Here is a 20,261-nt window from a genome sequence, read left to right on the forward strand (position 1 = left end):
ACACTCAACTGAAAAAAATGTGTTTAGGTGAACCCATCCTTCTGACTAGAACAGGTACCATTTAACCCATCCGTTGGAATTGGATGGTAAGCATCACATTGACACTTTCGGACACTAGTGATTAGCAAACTAGACTGTAATTTGGAGATGCAAGCATAATAAACTCAATGGTTCCGCATAGCCCTCTGATATGAGACTGGGCCTAAACCAACAAAGGTAAGCACCCCACACATACCAAAGAGAAGGTAGATGCATTTACCCATCAGCATCAGCTAATGCTACTCTGAACAAATGCGTCTCTTCACAGAGAAGAGACGATCCACCATCATTCATCAAGCAGACCAGATGGAAAAGGTCCCTGATAATGTCAGGACAGCCCATGTGTTAGGTGGGGCCAAGTGCACATCCATCCCGGATCATCATGTTTCATCCGAACAGGTCAGTGCACCAACCTGAATTCACACGTTCACTGCAAGGCCCAGCTGATGGACAGGACCTATATTTGAAACAAGCATGAATGAACTACAAAGTATGAGAAGCCTTATTTCCGCAAGCAGAGTATTTTCCTACTACCATGGAAAAAGCCTAAAACAAGTGTAGAAATTTTCAAAAGCAAATAACAAAAGCAACATTTCATAAGCAGGATTTATAAAAACAACATTCCTTCCTAAAAAGCATAAATCCCGTAAAAAGTTTGTTCAAAACAAAACAGAATCACAAATTTAAAAAAATAAAAAAAAGTTAGGTAAAACAGAGTATATATCCTCATCCCCTTGGAAGAACATGTAGACAGACGAAACTCTGGATCAAAAACAGCCACTTAGCCAACAGAGACTGGCAGCATCTGAACCAAACAAGAACAAAAAAAAAAAACAGACAAAATGGACACCAACTTACCTACTACTTGAATCTCTCTCCATTGCCAATCAGACTCCTCAGAGCTTGTCCTCGAATTCAGAAAGGGGTGTCATCTGCTCCTTCAGACCCTTCCTCTTTCGGATATCAGCCACCAACTGCCCCGCCTGCGATCCCGACTCCAATGGATCAGACGACATCATGTCCCAGTGATCAAACACGCACTGTGGGAAGGCCTGTCCAGATGTTGCTGCCCTCAAAGTCCCTGAGAACCCAAACGACTCAATGACAGGCAGGTACGCCTTGATGTTGTAAAGAGGCGTGCCAGGCCTCTGCATTTCCTCAAAGACATGACCACGTTTCTGGTTCAGGACGCCATAGATGCCACCAAGCGCTTGTTCAGGTGCCTGTATCTCCACCAAATAGACAGGCTCCAAAAGCCTGGGTTTCGCAGTCAGCTGGGAGGCATATATGACCCTTCTTGCTGTCGGGATGATCTGTCCACCGCCCCTGTGGATTGCATCAGCATGAAGAACAACGTCACAGACCTCAAAGCATATACCCCGCATGTTTTCTTCAGCCAATGCTCCTTCCTTTGATGCCCATTGGAACCCAGCCACAACAGAATCCTTGATTTCATTCAGGTACTGAACTCCCTTGCACATGTCAACAACCATATTTGGGCCAGTAGTTTCAGGTCCAAAACACCAGATCTTCTTGGCAAGATCCTTGTCCCACCCGAACTCTTCAGATAGGATCTTTGAGCGGGCTTTTGGGTCATCCCTAGGGCCAATACGCCCCTCGTCAATGGCTTCAGCAAGCCCATCTTCCAAGGGACGGGCTTCCATGTAGAGACGATTGTGCTTGTTCGGGGACTTGCTCATTACAGTCCTAACTGACTTCTCAAGCACCGTCTCACGGAAAGAGACGACAGGATCCGAAACAAGAATCTCAGCCCCACCCATGAAATCTTCCTGCAAGTCCTTCAAGCAAATCTCGAGGTGGAGCTCTCCAGCACCTGCAACGATATGCTCACCAGATTCTTCGATCGTGCAAACAACCATGGGGTCTGATTTGGCCAGTCGCTTCAGCCCTTCAACAAGCTTGGGAAGGTCTGATGCAACCTTGCATTGAACGGCAACACGTACAACCGGTGAGACAGAGAACTTCATCGCCCTGATGGGATGTGCGTCCACTTCTTTCTCATTTGTCAGAGTGGCATTCTTGGTGATGAATTGATCCAATCCGACCAGAGCAACTGTGTTCCCGCAAGGCACATCCTCAACTGACTCTTGCTTCTTCCCCATCCAAATAACAGTCCTCTGCACACTCTTAACATACAAATCCTTCTTCTGGCCCGGAACGTAGTTGGGACCCATGATTCTAACCTTCAAACCAGTCGAGACCTTCCCAGCAAAAACCCGACCAAAGGCGAAGAACCTGCCTTTGTCTGACGCCGGAATCATCTTTGAAACGTAGAGCATGAGAGGACCCTCCGGGTCACAGTTTCTAATAGCGTTAGCATAAATGTCATCAAGAGGGCCCTCGTACAGATTCTCAACACGGTATCTCTGTGCTTTGGCAGGTGATGGAAGGTGGAAAATCATCATTTCAAGAAGGGCACTGCTTGCCGGCAGCCAAGTCTGCATGACACGTTTCATCAATGCCTTCCCCATCAGTTCCTTCTCATCAGCCTTCATTGTAACCCCAAGCTTCTGCAGCATAGGCCATAGCTTGTCCTTCTGATCATTCATGCAAGTGTTGATGATCTGCTTGATGGGTTCATAACAGAACTGAACAAAGCCACGCTTGCAGGTAGGGGAACCCGTGTTCTTGGTGGTCCATTTCTTGGTGGCTGGGTCAAAGAAATTCTCACCCCAAAGCCTCTCCATCATCTTGGATTCATCGACTCCAAATTTTGAGGCATACATTTTGGCGAAATTGGTCAGAGTGAAGGCCCATCCATGCAGACCAGCAGAGAATGCAACAGTACCCTTCTCAGGGTAGACCTGAACATCACCAAGAAGTGGATCTTCATAGGTTGCCATAATGACATTGGCATTTTCGATGACTCGTTGGAAGGTCTGATAGGCTTCCTCACCATCCACCTGAAGCTCGAGGAAACAGCGATCCATCTTGTTGACAGTCAAGACAGGCCTGATCCTTTCTCCCAGTGCCTGTCGGAGAACAGTCTCTGTCTGAACACAAACACCTTCAACACAATCTACGACGACTAATGCACCGTCAGTAATTCGTAGCGCGGCTGTGACCTCAGAAGAAAAGTCAACGTGCCCAGGGGAATCGATAAGATTGATCAGATACTCGTTCCCAAGACGCTCACCCTTGAAGCTCTTCAGAGATTCATCTGCCATCTCATAATAAAGAGAGATGCCAGTAGATTTAATGGTGATTCCACGCTCTGCTTCATCCTGGCGGGTATCCGTCATCCGAACATCCCCTGCAACTTCTTGTGCAATGATACCGGCTGCTGCCACCAGAGAATCAGTAAGGGTCGACTTGCCTGTGAGATCCAGAAATACAAGGTCAGCCTGCTGATATATCCATTAGATAACTTACACTGCGGTAAACACAATTAAGAAATTATGTAATATAAAATATCTTTAACACATACATAAGAAATAAAAAACCATCATATGACACAATAGATTTAAAAAAAAATATGCATTATCATTGTATGGTTATTTAAGCATGCAAATTGACAACAGCACCAAATATAAACAGTGGAGACTTCGTACCATGGTCGACGTGAGCAATGACAGACATATTCCTAATGTTATGTTTCAAGTCCATAATCCTCCTAAGTTCCTCTGCTGTAAACTTCACCTGCATACATCATCAAACATTCACAGACATTAGCTGTTGATAATAATAAAATCACAAGGGAGCCACCTGGCAATTTCAAATAATAAAACAGCAACAGTACCATCTTGACTGCTCTTAAAGTTCACCGGAGAAATGGCACTTCAGCAGACAAGTTCCTGCATCATTAAACTAATATGATCAAGCACCACGCAAAAACTGACCAACAGTTAGTAATAACAACAGCAATTCCACACTAGAGATAAATGTTTTATCCGTCTAACAGAACTGAGCTCAAAAGTTGATAGGCCTGCAATATTTTCGTGACAAGAGTTCTTCAGCCATCAAAAAAAAAAAACAAAAAAACAAAAAAAAAAAAGAGAGAGAGAGAATTCCATTAATAGCAATCAAAATAGGACAATTTTCTAAGAAATGGTATGTGCATCAGAAACTTCAGCATGAACAAATATATAAAATATTTCATTCATGCATTCAATGCACCATCTGTTGCTGTTGGAAATCAACCAAAGCCTGTCCAATAAGATTTCCACATGCTTTTTTACTATACAGTCTATGGGGGAAGAAATGGTGAGTCAATTGGCATCTCTTCAGTGGACGAGGGTTCTAAAATATTCATAGACAATACAGAGATGCAAACTGTCTAAAGCCTATATCTGTGGGCCACAAAAATAATAACTCTAGGCAACTTCCAGGATGAATAAACACAAAATATCTCATTTCATGCATTCAATGCACCATCGATTGGTGATGGAAATCAAACAAAGCCTGTTGGATAAGATTTCTACCAGCTTTTATACTATGCAGGCTAGGGGGAAGAAATGGTGAGCCAATTGGCATCTCTTCAGCAGAAGAGGACTCTAAAACATTCATATTGACTATACGCAAATGCTGTCTAAGCTTATATCTGTACCCAAAAAAAAAAACTCAACTTACATCAATACGTCATCAGCAAGGCATCACTTAAGAGGCACATGACTCTAAAACATTCTTAGACTATACAGAAAAACATTCCATCTAGGCCTACATCTGTAAACTTTGGAGGAGGAAAAAAAAGAACTCTACACGACTAACTCAGGTTTGGTCATATTGCTGAGACATAATTGCCTCAGCAAACTCAACTCCATACAATTTTAGGATAAATCAACAACACTTGTCACAGCTCGACAAGACTACACAATATTTGTAAATTATAACAATTTATTGATTTGTGGTGTCAAGACTACACAATATTTGTAAGTTATAACATTTTACTGATTTGTGGTGTCACGACTCAGAAAAACACATCCAAGTTAGTCGACTCAACATGACAAATATGCGAGCCTCAGCTGGACATATAGTGAGCCACAACTAGACAGATATGCAAGCCAAGAAAAGGAGAGCCAAGTTTTCAAGTTTTAAAACTAAGTTCTCAACCTCCTATGCACCCCTCTAGAGTATGACATTTGAGTATAAGTTTAATGATAGTTTGTTATATATTTGCAGGTACCCTGGTAACAGAACATGAGTTCTCCCACATCCATGCTTTCATAAGTCAGAGACATGCCTCAAGAAGAAATGGTAAGTTAAATATTAGCAATGCTGACAAATGACTGAAATTTCACAAATTGTGACTTGTACTACTAACAGAAGAAATTGCAGAGGCTGGCTCAGGTAGTAAAAAAAGGGATGACAGACAATGCATTGTCTAAGCAAGATAGGGACCACATTGCGATAAACAAAGATTAATGATATCCATGGAAAACAGGGAAAAACTCAAGGCATCAGTCTATTGCATAGGTGCAAAAATAATAATAATAAAACATCACAAAGTAATGAGATAAGCCAACAAAAAAATTATGATCAACATAAGCTGCAGCAAATGATCCAAACATATAACTAGCAACCAAGTCAATCGAGATAGCTAAGAAGAACCACTACCTATTAGAGAAATGAGAGCTTTCGAGCTTCCACAACCATCCAATTCGTGGAGAGCAAGAAAAGAAAATTACATTCACAACATCCATAATGATATACGGCAGTATGATTCAGGATGCATTCGAGTGAGGCGATGATGCACTCACCCAATCTCGAATGTGACGATGGTAGAAAAAAAAGTCATAATGCATCTACCATCTAGTGAGCTGCCTCAAGTCCACAGCAGTCGGATAAACCATAAAAAAAACCAAAGAGTAATGATCGTGGGTTCCGTCGAACATCCTTTCTAAGCAGCACATCGAGTCATAAAGAATGAGAACGGTTCCCCAGAAATAAACTATCTAAAAGACAGTTCTAGATAAGAAGTGGAGCCCTGCTCAGTAAAATTCACATATTTGCACATCCCATGGGACTCTAGGATATTATATAAAAATGCAAAGTTTCCAAAACCAAAGATATCAAAAATTGATAATAGTTCCAGTATGCCACCCAGATTTAAGTCAGTTGACTACAAATAAAGTACCAGATAAGGAATCGAACCCTACTGAGTAGAACTCACATATCTGAATTTCCCAAGGGACTGGATAAAATATTCAAAAAGGCAAGTTTCGAATAACCAAACTACTCATCAGTTGGCACAAGAAATCAAAATCCCTTTTTAAAAGCAACAAGAAATCAAAAACCTATTTTAAAAACAAAACGTGCCTTCTCCTGTAGATAAGGCTGCTAGAACTCATTTTAACTCAACCAAAAGCCAAAAAATCCAATCAAAATGGTGACTAGCAAAACCGTTGACTAAGTCTCTCCCATTTTTTTTTCCCTGGATGGGCGTCAATATCCCAGGTACAAAATTCAGGCCAATGAGGTAGAGACAATTTAATATCTAGAAGGTACCCCAATGTTCAATGAAACAGAGAATATAGATTGTCAGGGCACCTAGTGCCCAGGGGCCACTAATCAGTGAGATCTGTGTTTATCTCAAGGTTTGAAATCAGTTCCAGTGTATTATACTAGTCACCACTGATACCGTGACATATCGCCCTGTATCAGAGCATTTTGGGCCCTATAACAGGACAATACAGCTGTATTGCCTATGGATGAAACAGTTCATAATTCATTGCCAACATGGTTTTTGACAGCTGTCTATCAGCTTACCAACATGGGAGTATGGTATGCCAAAATGGTTGCGTAACAGTACCGGTTGTGACCGTCACATGTTATGGGGCCAAAATGGCCTAAACAGCCGTTACCAAAAAAAAAAAAAAAGACTTGTAATGGCCCCGTAACAGTCCCAAAACAGGTTTTTTCAAAAAATAAATAAATGAACGTAATGGCCTTTATGGCCCATATCATAAGGGTAACGGTGGTGGCTGTCATTGTTATGGAACACCTTGATTGGCAGAGAAAATAATGGGATGGACAAGCAACCGTAAATAGGACGTATTGGGCACTTACACGAGAGAACAGGCCACAAAAGCGCATGGATTGCCAACAAAATACAGAGAGTAGTCTGTATTTAATATGTGGCAGCACATGATGCGCAGATCATCATGAGAAGGGCATCATGACGGTGGGGCCTTGTGATTAGCAGCTTGGATCTACACACATGTACCATGTTGGCATGTGCATGCCAAAAGTCCCTCGAAAAGACAATTTCGCATCTATTGAAGTACTTCCCAGTACTAACACATTTATAGAAACTTGAAAGACATGGTCAATCCACATGGTTTGGCAGGACCAAGGTTTATTGTTTGAAACCAGTATGTATCACGCGATGCATAATAGTATCATCCATTAACAATATGGCTGGTATCAGCCCGAATCAGCCCAATAAAGGCTGACGCAGAGAGATATAAGGCCATATCGATGGCAACCGATACACCAATTTTAAATATCAATTCCAAATTCCAAGATCCATATCAATAATTATCCACGGATCTACAAACATATTCAGAGAACTAACACAGAAATTCAAGCACTATAAATTTACTTATTCCAGATCTAGCACCGCATATTAGGGGGAAAATGCATATGAGAGGAACTAACTGCTACATCCATTAACAAACAAACACCATCCACTTGCCACTTTTATTAGAAATCGTCATATCAAATCAAGCAAATCAAGATCAGAAAAAACCCAACCACTTACATGTGTCAATAACATCATCGAATTTCATTTTGCAAGTTAACATATGTTCCAATAACATCTAACAAAAAACGATTTCCCTACTTTAAAATCCAACCAAAAATCATTTCTGCTGCAGAAATACGATAAATAACACAGATCAAACGAAAGCACTTCAGAGATCAGATATCCCTTCAGTCGCAGCATCAAACTCACAAAAAAAGATTAAAAAAATACAGATCAAAGCATAAACACTTCATAGATCGGAAATCGATTCTGGAAAGAAGCGATTTTTACCCCAGAAAAAAAAAGTACCAATCTATTCAGAAAATCGAGCTATTTTGCATGAATTCGATGCAAGAGAAGATATTTTGAAGAAACGAATACGAGAAATTGAGGAAAGGGGAGGCTAGGTTTTATACCAGAGAGAAGATGAGCAGAAAAGAGGAAGAGAGCTCTCAGTCGCCTACTCGGTTCCTGAGAGAGAATAGAGGAGGAAGAGGGGAGGGTTGCGAAACGTTTAATATGGGCTATTGAAAAAATCCTCGCCGTTGGAGGCTGCGAAACCCTAACATAAGCTGTTAAATGAATCGTCGCCGTTGGATTTTGAGAATCCGCAGCCGTTGGATTGTCCGCATATTCGCAATCGTGGTGGAGTCCGATCCCATCTATCGCTAATGTTAAATATGACACAGGAATTCTTCCGCGCTTCCCGCGAGTTGAGATGAAGAGAAGTGAGTCGCTGCACAGATGTCAATTTGATTTGCGTGGAGAAATCCACGCCAATCGCTATGTGGGCTTTTCTGTAAGAGACAGATACATCATGTAGACCCTACTTTCTTTCAGAAAACCAACGGTTATAAACTAAACTCAAAGGGTCTTTATTGTAAGTAATTGTGTGGCCCACCAGATAAGCAGTCCATCATGGTTATTGGAAGAGGACTCCCAAGATAGAGTTCCACCTGGTCAGGATATCGCTTACATTTATCGATTTTGAAGGTTCACTGCGATTCACTTGTTCAATATCTACTCGCGCGAAGAGCCTTTACATTTCTCAAAATGAGAAGAGAAGCGCTCACTGCTTGTGGAGCGGATCAGGTGTTGCCCCGGTAACAAGGCAGTGGGTGTTTCCCTAATCGTGGGGCCCACATTTATATATGTGTTGTATATCTACGCCGTCTATCAGTCTTTACAAATCATTATAGATCAAGATTCCAAAAAATAAGCAGATCCAAATCTCAAGTGGATCACACCAAAGGAATCAGTAGCCTACCAATGGCCCAAAGAGGTTTTGAATAGTGAGCGTTCAATCCCCACTGTTGTCTGTGGTGTGGTCCACTTGAGCTTTGGATCTACGTAATTTTTCCGCTCTAAGGCCTGGGGACAGCATGAATAAAACACATACATCACGATGGGCCATTTAACAGCTCAAGCCAGGAATGTACAAAATCGACCGACAGCTAACACTATTTTTCTTAGCCATCCATTTGTGTTGCCCACCTAACGAGTGAAGTGGCCTAATCTTTAATGTCCCAGTATTTAAAGGTGTGGCCATCTTATGGATATCTCGGATCTCATACATATGTGACATACATGGCACGGATGCTTGCGTGCAGATGAAATGGGCGTAACCCGTCAAAAATATATGGGTTTGGTACTTTTGCCCACCATTGCTGAATTGACTCCAGACCAATACGTACTTATGGCATAGCAGCATACCCTTGCAGGGATTTGTCATCAATCGTATGCGAAGAAACGCCTATCATGTAGATCGGTGGTGGGCTTAATGGTAGCTACCCATAAAATATCTCCTCGAGCTGTTGTATGGGTGAATAAAGCTTTGTCCGCACGCACTTTGAACCAGTAAATGTAGGATTTTGGGTACACGGGCGTGTTCAGTCAATGCCACATCATCCATGAAGCAATGGCGGATGGTCCACTCAACAAGGATGTTTGGAGAGGTTACTAAGTACCTCTGGTAAGATAAGAAGGAAAAAGATTTCAAGGAATCGATGATAAGAAAACAATTATAGTAACTATTAGAAAATTAAAGGTATTCAGATGATCAATTCAAGACTATAAATAACAACGGAGTTAAGCAAAACAAATAGTCTCATACCAATCAAGAGACCAAATTTATCTTTCAATTATTAGTTACTTACATTCTTTAGTGTAATCATTTACTTTATCGATCATTTACATTTTTTAGTATAATTCTTTACTTTTATCAATCATTTATATTCCTTAGTGTAAACCGTAAAAATAATCAAAGTAGATGGTAAGATACTGGTATACATAGGTTTTAGAATTTTAAATTTGGTCATGCCAAATGATAAATATACGATGCCCATGAGGCGACTAGTTGATCGATTGAGGGCAATGTATATTATCTTTCATCATATGATCGGCCAATTCATGGAAGTTTATGTCATTGATGTTGTAGTTAAGTCGGCCGACGTAAGGGATCATTTCGCTCATTTACGCAAATCGTTTGAGCGAATAATGCTCCACAAGTTAAAATGAATCCCCTTAAATTTGCCTCTAGGGTGTTGGTCGGCAATTTTTTGGGATTCCTTGTACACCGGCAATAAATCGATATGGATTAGAATAAGGCTTAGGCAATCATAAATGCTCACCTTCTAAGAAACAAATTAGAATTGTAACACTTTCTTAGTTAGGTCAATTTCATGTGAAGATTTATTTCTAACTATGCAGGAAAGACTAATATTTTCTCTCCACTGATAAAACTGAAGTAAGGAATCGAGTTCAAATGGGAGGCAGAACCTCAACTAGCTTTTAGAAGATTAAAGGATGTTTGATGAAGCCGTCAATGTTAATGCCACCAGTCAAAGGTTGACCGCTAAAGCTGTATGTTGCGACAATTATAGAGTCGGTCGAAGCACTATAAGCCCAAGATGACGATGACCAAAAAGAGTGAGCAATCTATTATTTAAGAGATGATATTCGACAATAGAAAAGTTATGCTTATCTTTGTACTTTGCTGCCACCAAATTAAGATATTATTTGTTGGCTGAAATAATTAATGTAATAGCATTGATCGATCTAGTGAAATATATGTTGAATCGGCCAATTTTGAGCGGCCAGATTGATAAATGGGTTTTGGCTCTGTCTGAATTCGATCTTAGATAATTCTCCTATAAATTAGTAAAGGGTTAGCTTACAGCCAATTTCCTAGTCAATCATCTGTCTGACTTAGAGAGCCAACTTTCCTCGATTATGTATTTTTGACTCATTGGAAGTTGATTCTTAGTTGTTCGGAGACCGATAAGGCTTCAGGGGCTGGGATTATCCTAATTGCAAGGAATGAAAACAGGCAAGAATTCACGTTCCAACTGGAATTTTAATGTATCAACAATCAAGTTGAGTATAAGACTATGATAATTGGTTTGGAATTACTGACAGAACTAGGTGTGCAAAATGTGATGGTGATGAGTAATTCAAAATTAGTGATAAATCAAATGGCAGGACTATGTCAAGCGCACTAGTCTTATACCTTGACGTCCCAGATATTGGATAGCTTCATGGAGGAGGAACTAATACATATAACTAGATATCACAACATGGACGCCAAAGAAATGACGTAGATGGCCGTAGGACTAAACATTATAAGAGGATCGACCGAGAGGACGATCACGGTGCAAAGGAGATCGTTACCCTCAATTTTTATGGGAAAGTAATTATAGAAGTATGCCAGGTCGAGGTAGATGAGGATGACTAGAGGGCTCTCCTTATGAGTTATCTTTAAAGCCCATTGATTAAGGCTAATAGAGATCTAAGAAGATTGGTTATCAATTATGTCATGGTCGATAGTGAATTGTATCGGAAAAGGGGTTGATAGTGTGCTTTTGAGATGCCTAGCTAAAATGGAAGTTATGCTGGCTATGAGCGAAGTCCATGAAGGGTTGTGTGGAGCTCATCAAGCCGAGAGGAAAATGAGGCTTACATTCAAATGTTATGGATATTTTTAGCTAATAATGATGGCCGATTGCATCTAATATGCCTAAGGATGCGAGGCATACTAGAGGAATGTGCCAATACAACATGTGTCTGCGGCAGAAAATCATCCAAATATCAAGCCATGGCCGTTTCGGGGATGAGGCAATTGATTTGATAGGCCGAACTCATCTACCCTCACATGCATGAATTCATTCATCGTTGTGTCCATTGACTACTTCACTAAGTGGGTGGAAGCAAGACACATGAAGGGAGTCGGTCATAAGAAAATTATCGAGTTCATATAAACTCATATCATCCATAGTTTTGGGATTCCCAAATATATTACTATGGATCAAGGCACATCATTCTCAACAAAAGAACTCAGGGTCATGGCCGATCGATATAAAATTAAGATTATGCACTCAACAACATACTATGCAAATGCGAACAACAAAGTCGAGGCTAGTAATAAGGTAATAAAAACATTCTGATGAAGATGATTGAAGAGAATTTCCGTGAGTGGCATACGAAGTTGTTAGAGGCACTCTATGTAAGACCCGTGTCCTAATCCGTACTGTTCCGTTAGCTTCCGCGGTCCTTCCGGTCAAATTCCGGCAACCTTCGCACCGTATTCGGTATTTGCGCACGATCCTAAGCCAGGTCCCGCGCACCGACGTCGGCTTAGTCTGAAAGTTATATCAGAGCGACCGCGTCGTCGCCGCGGTTCCAACGCCGTGACTTGCGCATTGAACCGATACCCAGGCAAGAAGATGCCGATCAGCGTCTATTCCGAAGAAACACCGCGCGTTGCGGATTTCGAGGGAATCTCTACTATTAGTCCCATCAATCAACCATCAAAGCACCCCATACCTCAAGTACATCAACCCATCACCACCTTTTACAAAAGTCCACCATTCTTTCCACCTCACCACTCCTCTTTTCCAAATTTCAACAACAACCATACCTCTTTTTACCATTTTCAACCCAAACCATCCCCCATCACTCCATCACCCTATCTCACTCTCTCTCTCTCTCCCTTACAAGTCTCTCTCTCATTCAAACTCTCCCATAGCAAGTCCCATACGTATGGTCTTCCCATGGTGAGAGAATTTTATTTGTGAGGTCCACCTTTCCCACCCCTTCATCTCTCATCTCAACCATCCATTTCTCATCTTCCACCATCAAAGAGGAGCTCAAGGAACTAAGGAAGCCTAGGGAGCAAGAAGATCTAGCGGTGGGTGTTTGGATAGGATAGGTTTTGATGTTTTTAAGTTGGGCCAAGTGAGGCCAACCGATCAATGGTTTGGATCTCACTTTGGACCCTAAGATGTGGCCGATGGCCCACTTGGATCATCATGATCATTCCATGATGGGGCCATTCTCCATGGACCCCATCATGATGTTTATTTTCTGGTATGTTTAGGGTCATCTAGACCGTTTAATTTGGTGGAGAAGGGATCTCCACCGTTGGAATTAATTTTTAATGGGCCACATAAAATGAGACCCACTTGATGTATGATTTAGTGCAAGGGAGGGCCCATAGTGCCGGGGTCCCTCCATCACACGGTCTCACTCTCTATCTCTCGCTCCTTTGTTTTATTTTATTTTATTTTATTTTTGTGATGTTAATGAGATTGTGTGGCCCACTTGAATGGACCCCACCATGTAGTAAGCATTTTATTTGAGTGGGGCCCACCTTATGAGTATAGTACCCACGCCATTCATCAGTGGTGGCCCACCTGAATAGGCCCACCTCAAATTTCAAGACCGTCCAGCGTCCCTGGACGCTGGACGTTTAAATGGGAAAAAAAAAAAAAACACAAATATCATCTTTGTCCCAAGCCTTGGGGTGGTGCACTTGTGTAGACCCCACCTTGATGCATGTATTAAATCCACACCATCCATTCCCTTCCCAAGCTCTTTTTAGCCGTTGACCTGGAAGATCAGACCTTCAGGCGGGCCATACCGTGGCAAATGGAGGTTTGCACCATTGAAACCTTTCCTAATCCTTTTATATGCTGAAACAGGCCCAATATTGGGCTTGTTTTGACTGTCGCGAGGCATGGGGAGTCTTTGGACGGAGCAGATCTGCAAGAGGTGGACCCCACCTGCAAAATCTGTGGAAAAACGAAAAAAAAAAAAAAACAAAACAGCAGCAGCTGCTGCTGCTGCTGCGTCAGAAGCGCGGCAGGCGCTGCCTGCGCCAGCGTCCGGGCGGACGGGTCTGTGTACGGCCACCCACGGCTGTAGCCGTGGGCCCCACCTTGATGTTTATATGCTATCTAAACCGTTCATATGGTGGGCCCCTACCTGACGTGGGCCCACCCCAAAAATCAGCTCGATCCAAGACCCAGGTGGCCCACACCGTATGGAATAGTGAGACTGAACCTCTACCTTTGAAACCTTTTTGGGGTCCACAGAAGTTTTGGATTAGGGTGAAAATTATTTTCACCCTTCATCTAGGTCTGCTGGACCTTATCAACGGTTCGGATGGGATATAAACACTATGGTGGGCCCCACATGGAGCCCACATTGATGTATGTGTTTCATTCCCACCGTCCGCCTGGACGGTGGACGTGGAGCCACTGTGATGTGTGCGTGTGTGTGTATATATATATAGATATATATATATATATATAATATTATATTTCATATAATATTATATACATGTATTATGTATATATATTATATACTATATACATATTATATACTACATTATATGAATATATATATATATTTTTTTACTAATGTTGAGGCCCGTGATTGAGGCCCACTTCAGTACTTGTGACCCATGGTTGAGGCCCACCTTGATGTATATAAAAGGCCCATGAGTCGAGGCCCATTCAATGTATATATAAGGCCCATGGGTCGAGGCCCATTCAATGTATATATAAGGCCCATGAGTCGAGGCCATTTAATGTATTAGGGGCCCATGGGTCGAGGCCCATTTGATGTATTGGGGCCAATGAGTTGAGGCCCATTTGATGTGCACATGGGGCCCAATTGGTGAGGCCCATTTGATACATATAAGGCCCAGGTGAGTAGACCCATTTGATGTACATATGGAGCCCAACTGTCGAGGCCCATTTGACACGTGAAAGGCCCATAAGCTTAGGCCTATTTGATATGTTCTGAAGCCCTGGGTTATAGCCCATTGCAATGTACATAAGGCCCATTGGTGTGGCCCACTTAATGAATATAAGGCCCATATGACTTGGCTAATTTGATGTATTTAAGGGCCCAATGGATGTACCTAAGGTCCATTGCAATGTATGATCCCAAATAACTTATGAAATGATATTTGTGGCAGTTGTGCCTTGGGAGCAATGTTGGTTTGACGTCCACGTTGTAAGTGTAGTGTGGTTAAATGTCCGCATTATGACTTTCCCCTTGGGCCCACTGATAGGCCCATATGTGTAATATGTAGGCCGTCTAGGCCCGTCTTCATTATGAGCATCATCCACCCCATATAACATATTTAATTCCATGATTTATGATCATATGCATCATCCGTATGCTTGATATGAGAAATGACTGATCATAGCATAGCCTTCGGGCAGATTGTTTAGGGGCTCCCGTACAGGGGGTGTTGCCCTACATGAGCGCACGATACGTGCAGGAATTGCTGCATGACTGAATAGTGTGATTCATGCATTCGCATTGTGTGGTATAGTTACTGTACGCCCTAGCGACATCAGGGCCGTCCACACACGTATCGTGGTTGGCGGGATTGGATCTAGAAATCTTGTTCTACATGGGGTGCGATAGATATCCTGGGTGAAAGTCCCTAAACCACCAGGAGGTTGCTCCAACGTCTAGGACCGAGTGGGTGCATGAGCGGTGCTGGGTGCCGTTTACCAGACGGTTGCGCTTTCCACCGTGTCGTGGTCGGTTGGAATGGGGTGCGGCCTTACATGCCAGAGAGAAATATCTAAGTTGAGTCTGACCAGCTCGAGGAATGGGTCCGCTATTGACGAGCCGAGCCCGATATTGGCAGGCGGATAGTGAGGTCTTTTCCACTCACCTTATTGCGCGCGATGGGGCGGCAATCTGGCTTGGAGTGTACTAGACCCCGGTGATATTCCAGATTTGAGCCGTATTGACATGTGGACTTAGATGAGGATTTGTATGCTTGACTTGCATTTTGCATTACATGGCCTTGATATGGCCGACATCATTCTTTGCACCGCATGGCCTTGGTACGGCTAATGGGATTCTTAGCATTCATCAGCATGTTCCGCATTACTCTGATACTGCATGACTACATTATCACCTTGAGCATACACTTTCACCACCCTCTAAGCTTTCTATAAGCTTATGCACGACCGTTGCGTGCAGGTGACGTTGGATCGCAGCAGCGCTGAGGCTTGGACGCGTGGCTGATCTTCTTTTGGAGTTTTGGTCTATATTCATTGTATTTCCCTTATGCTCATTGTACTTGTAAAGTTTTTGATTATAGTGGAAATGTGATGGAGTTTTTGGTTATTGTTTGTGGGTTATGCCTTTGGTTATGCTTATTACGAATCAAACGGATGTTAAAAATCCTCCTTGTAGCATCCCAGGATCGGAACCTGGCGAATGGGCGCTGGGAGCCGAGAATGGGGTTCTACGGAGGCTGTCGGCGCCAGATTCGGCGATCGGGAATTTTGTGAGCCCGGTTCCCGAGTTTGGGGCGTGACACTCTAAGCATATTATAGAAATTCGCCCCTTACTAGTACCGAAATGAGTCCATTTGTGTTGATATAAAACATGATTCAGTGGTACCCCTAGAGGTCATTGTGCCATCATTGCAGGTCTCTTATTAAGTTGGACCGACCCCTCCTGAGCTTATAGAAGTCATGTTGGTTAAGCTAAAAAGATTAGATGAGACCCGCATGAGAGCCTTAGACTCTATCATTACTAACAAGGCCAAAGTCACTCGGGTGCATAATAAAAGAGTGAAAGGAAAGTCCTTCGGGGAAGGAGATAAGGTCTAAAGGGTAGTGTTACCCATAGGGCACAAAGACCAAACCTTGGGCAAGAAGTGGTTGTACACTTGGGATGGGCCCTATACTGCCCTCCAAGTCCTGAAGGGTGAAGCTTATCTCTTGCGCGATAAAGAAGGAAATATCGTGAAGACTTCAATTAACGGCCGATTCTTAAAGCCTTACTACCCTTCTTTGTGGGAGGTAATACAGGATCAGGTTGAGTAGCCAAAAAAGAAGAGATGATTAATAAATATTTTACCATAGGTCATGAAAAGAAAGAGGATTTCATTATTACATGTGGGATTACAAAAATACATATATAAGGGGGGAGGGTCAATCGGCCGATTGAGCAGTTCATACATAAGCTGCATGGATCTCCTCGAACTCCTTTAGTGCAGGTGCTAAAAGTTAGCTGTCATTTTGAGATATATATTGCATTCCATCAATTTCTCATATCTGACTAAGGGGCGTATGCTATGAGACCTGCCGATATAATCATAGCAGGTCCACTAGAAACCTTAGCCAGTTGACTGTCATTTTATTATAAGCATCAATACAGCATTAAGCATCCTACACATACATACTTTGCACCCTACACTTGATTATTTTAAACTTATGCTCTGCGGCTTGTTGATATAATTGGATCCTGTCCATTAGAAATTCGGATCAATTAATCATCATTTCCATTACATCGCATTACATCTTCTGCATGTGAGAACAAGTCTCATTCTCCATAAATTAGTTAGATCTTGTGAAGCAAAGATCGTACATCCATGTGGGTAGAGTGGGTGCCAAACACCTTCCCTCTCTGTAACCACGGTCCCTTACTCGGAATCTTTGAAACGTAAACTCACAAGTCATCTTAGAGTCAATGATCTTTGGGTTCTCAACCTTAAGCGTTTCTAAATGGTCTAGCCGACTATAGGATCGTAATAATTGGTTAGTGGTGACTCTGGTCAAATATTATACACTCTTGCCCCTAAACAAAAGCCCTCAAGCGAGGTGACCAGTGGAAAAGAGAGTTGATCTTCCGTCCCCTCGGGAAATCCTCTCTCCAGCGTCCACACAGCCTGACTCCCACAAGCTCCTAGCCTTCATCGATTCTCATATCCTCGATCGCAAAGAGAGCGGCGCTCACAAGGAAGAAGCTGATAGTGATGTTGTCGAAATCGGTCGTCACATCGATGAAGTGATAAGCTTCCTCAACCGATTTTCAGTCGAGAGACTGTCATGGAGTAAGCAGGCACTGTCAAAGGAGGCTAAAGCATCAGCACTCAAGGAGTTCTAAGAAATTCGGGCAGCTTATATTTGAGTTACTCGATTGGACGATTACACATCCTTATTACACACATTTTTTGTTCTTATGTATTTTTGTATTGGTTGATGGCCTAAGTCCCTTCCCATAGTAATGAAATCTCTGAAAAGGGTGAGCTCTTAGTCCTAGAGATGGGGGGGGGGGTAGGACAATGCCAAATAAAAAATAAATGTGAAAAATAAATGCAGATAGCAAAAATAAATAGCAACCTTAAATGCACTAGTCTTGAGAGGTTGATACAAACTTTGTTTAAAGGAAAGTTTTACACCAAAAACCAAGGTTTATGGTAGGACAACCTGATTACTTGAACTCAGTAAGGATTAAAAACTCAAACTAATACAAAAGGCAAATGAAACAAATCTAGCTATTGCACCATTCATCACAAGTATATGAAAATAAATATAAGCATTCACCACATCACATACATCATCATCATCATCCAAACTCCGAGAATTATAGTGGTTCGGTATGTACACCAACTGTTCTCAAACAACCACACCTACTCCACTCCCAATATCCACAACCCACGTAATATTGACTTTCACTATGAAAGAAGGTTTTCCAAGGTTCATCTTAAAACCTTTACAATTGCGTTTTCAATAGGCTACCACAATTAAAAACCCCACATTGAGATTTTCTGACTATCTTAGTCAAAACCACAATAGAGATTTTCTGGCAATCTCATAAACCAAAAACAGTAAATTGAAAAAATAATACTTATCTGAAGATTCTTCTACGATGTAGCCTGGCAGAACCGCTTCTTTAAAGACGTATATGTTCAATGTTCAATCTCACAAATGAAAGGGTTCTAGGTCTAAATGAATTTTAAATTAAATCCAACCTTGGGCTACTTTTGTTCAATTTCTTGGATCTCAAAAGGGTAAAACAAAATTTTCTTTTATCAAATAAGATTGAATAGCAAGAGATCAAGAAAGTAAAAATAAAAAAACTATAATACGAATCTTAAATTACCGTACAATAGCTTCACGGTCACGAGGACTTGTTTCTCAGAGAGGATGCTTGAATTAACTTGGAATTCATGAAAAAAGCTGAGAAAAGTCCTCTATTTATAGGCTGAAATTCGGTTCCCTCGACTGGTCTAAGGTTTGTCTCGACTGGTCGTGGCATCAACCAAATTTTTAAAATTATGGCGTGATTGGATAAAACCGATTCTCGACTGGTCGAGTGGCCTACTCGACTAGTCGAGTGGGGCTCAAAATGGTTGCTGGACTTTGAGTCGAGCCCTGCTCGACTGGTCAAGCCAGTCTCCACGACCGATCGAGTAGGGTGCTCGACTGGTCAAGGGCCTACCAGAATTATCCGAAAATTTTAGTTAATTTTTGGACTGGTCGAGAAAAACCCTAGATTGGTCGAGCCAGTACCTGAACTAGTCGAACATTGACTAGGACTAGTCGAAGCAATGTTTAAAATAAGTACAATGACCCAAATTAAATATGCAAGATGAATGACCTAAACCTAAGGTCTTTTTAGGGTCATATATACCTCAAATATTAACATCAAACTTGTAACTTCGGTCGCTTCGGTAGATAATATACTTGAAGTACTTGAAGCTTGATCTTGTATACTTTGAAACTTGAACTTGCATACTTGAAACTTGAAACTTGTATACTTGAAACTTGAAGCTTGTATACTTGAAACTTGAAACTTGATCTTGATCATGTAATGCACATGGACTTGAAGTCGCACTTGCACTCGGTCTAATACGTGAACTTAATCTTGTACTTGCAATTGAACATGCACTTTGACTTGAAGTTGTAGTAACAATTGATGTTGAAGTAGATGACTTGAAGCTCATCTTCGTATGAAGGTGAACTTTCCATCTATTGAACTTGAAGGTGAACTTTCCATCTATCAAACAAGTCAATCATTCTGAAGTGGTTTGTCACAACAAAATTTGACAATATAGGGTACTAGATCTATAACATAGTACTTACAATCTCTTCCTTTTTTTAAACCAGTAGCAAGGAGCTCATCGGTTCCCTTCATATTACTCGATCTAACCCTGCACTATTTCCCATAAGGAGGGATACTAGGCCTTTAAAAATCGGTTGTTGATTGGAGTTTTTGCAATTTTTTCGTCCTTATTGTGTAAGAGATAGGCTACACCTTTAAGGATTAAGGTTCATGTAAGGCATGTATCCTATTCTATACCGTTCCGTAGGCTTTTGCGGTCTTCCGGTCAAATTTCGGCAACCCATGACGTGTAGATAGCATTTACGCGCGACCTTAAGTTGCATCCTGTAGATCTGAGTCGATTCGACCCGAG

General features: G+C 41.8%; 1 protein-coding gene across 3 annotated transcripts; it reads right to left on the bottom strand.

Annotated features, from left to right (window-relative positions):
- Nucleotides 1-617: 617 nt before the first annotated feature.
- LOC131250664 (elongation factor 2) lies at nucleotides 618-8,292 on the bottom strand. 3 transcript variants are annotated; one of them, XM_058250954.1, is made up of 4 exons: nucleotides 8,158-8,292; nucleotides 3,800-3,854; nucleotides 3,612-3,699; nucleotides 618-3,376 (listed from the first exon to the last, which is right to left on the bottom strand). In XM_058250954.1, the coding sequence occupies exons 2-4, from the start codon at nucleotides 3,800-3,802 to the stop codon at nucleotides 936-938; spliced, it is 2,532 nt and encodes an 843-aa protein (XP_058106937.1). In that variant the 5' UTR covers nucleotides 3,803-3,854; nucleotides 8,158-8,292; the 3' UTR covers nucleotides 618-935. The 3 variants fall into 3 exon arrangements, with proteins under 3 accessions (XP_058106937.1, XP_058106941.1, XP_058106932.1); XM_058250958.1 differs by having other exon boundaries at nucleotides 8,254-8,273; XM_058250949.1 differs by lacking the exons at nucleotides 3,800-3,854; nucleotides 8,158-8,292 and having other exon boundaries at nucleotides 618-844; nucleotides 898-3,376; nucleotides 3,612-3,705.
- Between the last annotated feature and the right edge of the window lie 11,969 nt (nucleotides 8,293-20,261).

This window comes from Magnolia sinica, chromosome 1, assembly GCF_029962835.1.
Source record: "Magnolia sinica isolate HGM2019 chromosome 1, MsV1, whole genome shotgun sequence".
Lineage (NCBI taxonomy): Eukaryota > Viridiplantae > Streptophyta > Magnoliopsida > Magnoliales > Magnoliaceae > Magnolia > Magnolia sinica.

Bases quoted from the DNA above. Each gene is read 5' to 3' on its own strand.
- LOC131250664 (XM_058250949.1), bottom strand. From the start codon at position 3,705: ATGCAGGTGAAGTTTACAGCAGAGGAACTTAGGAGGATTATGGACTTG. The intron at 3,377-3,611 runs GTACGAAGTCTC...TGGATCTCACAG, and splicing joins CATTGCTCACGTCGACCATG to GCAAGTCGACCCTTACTGAT.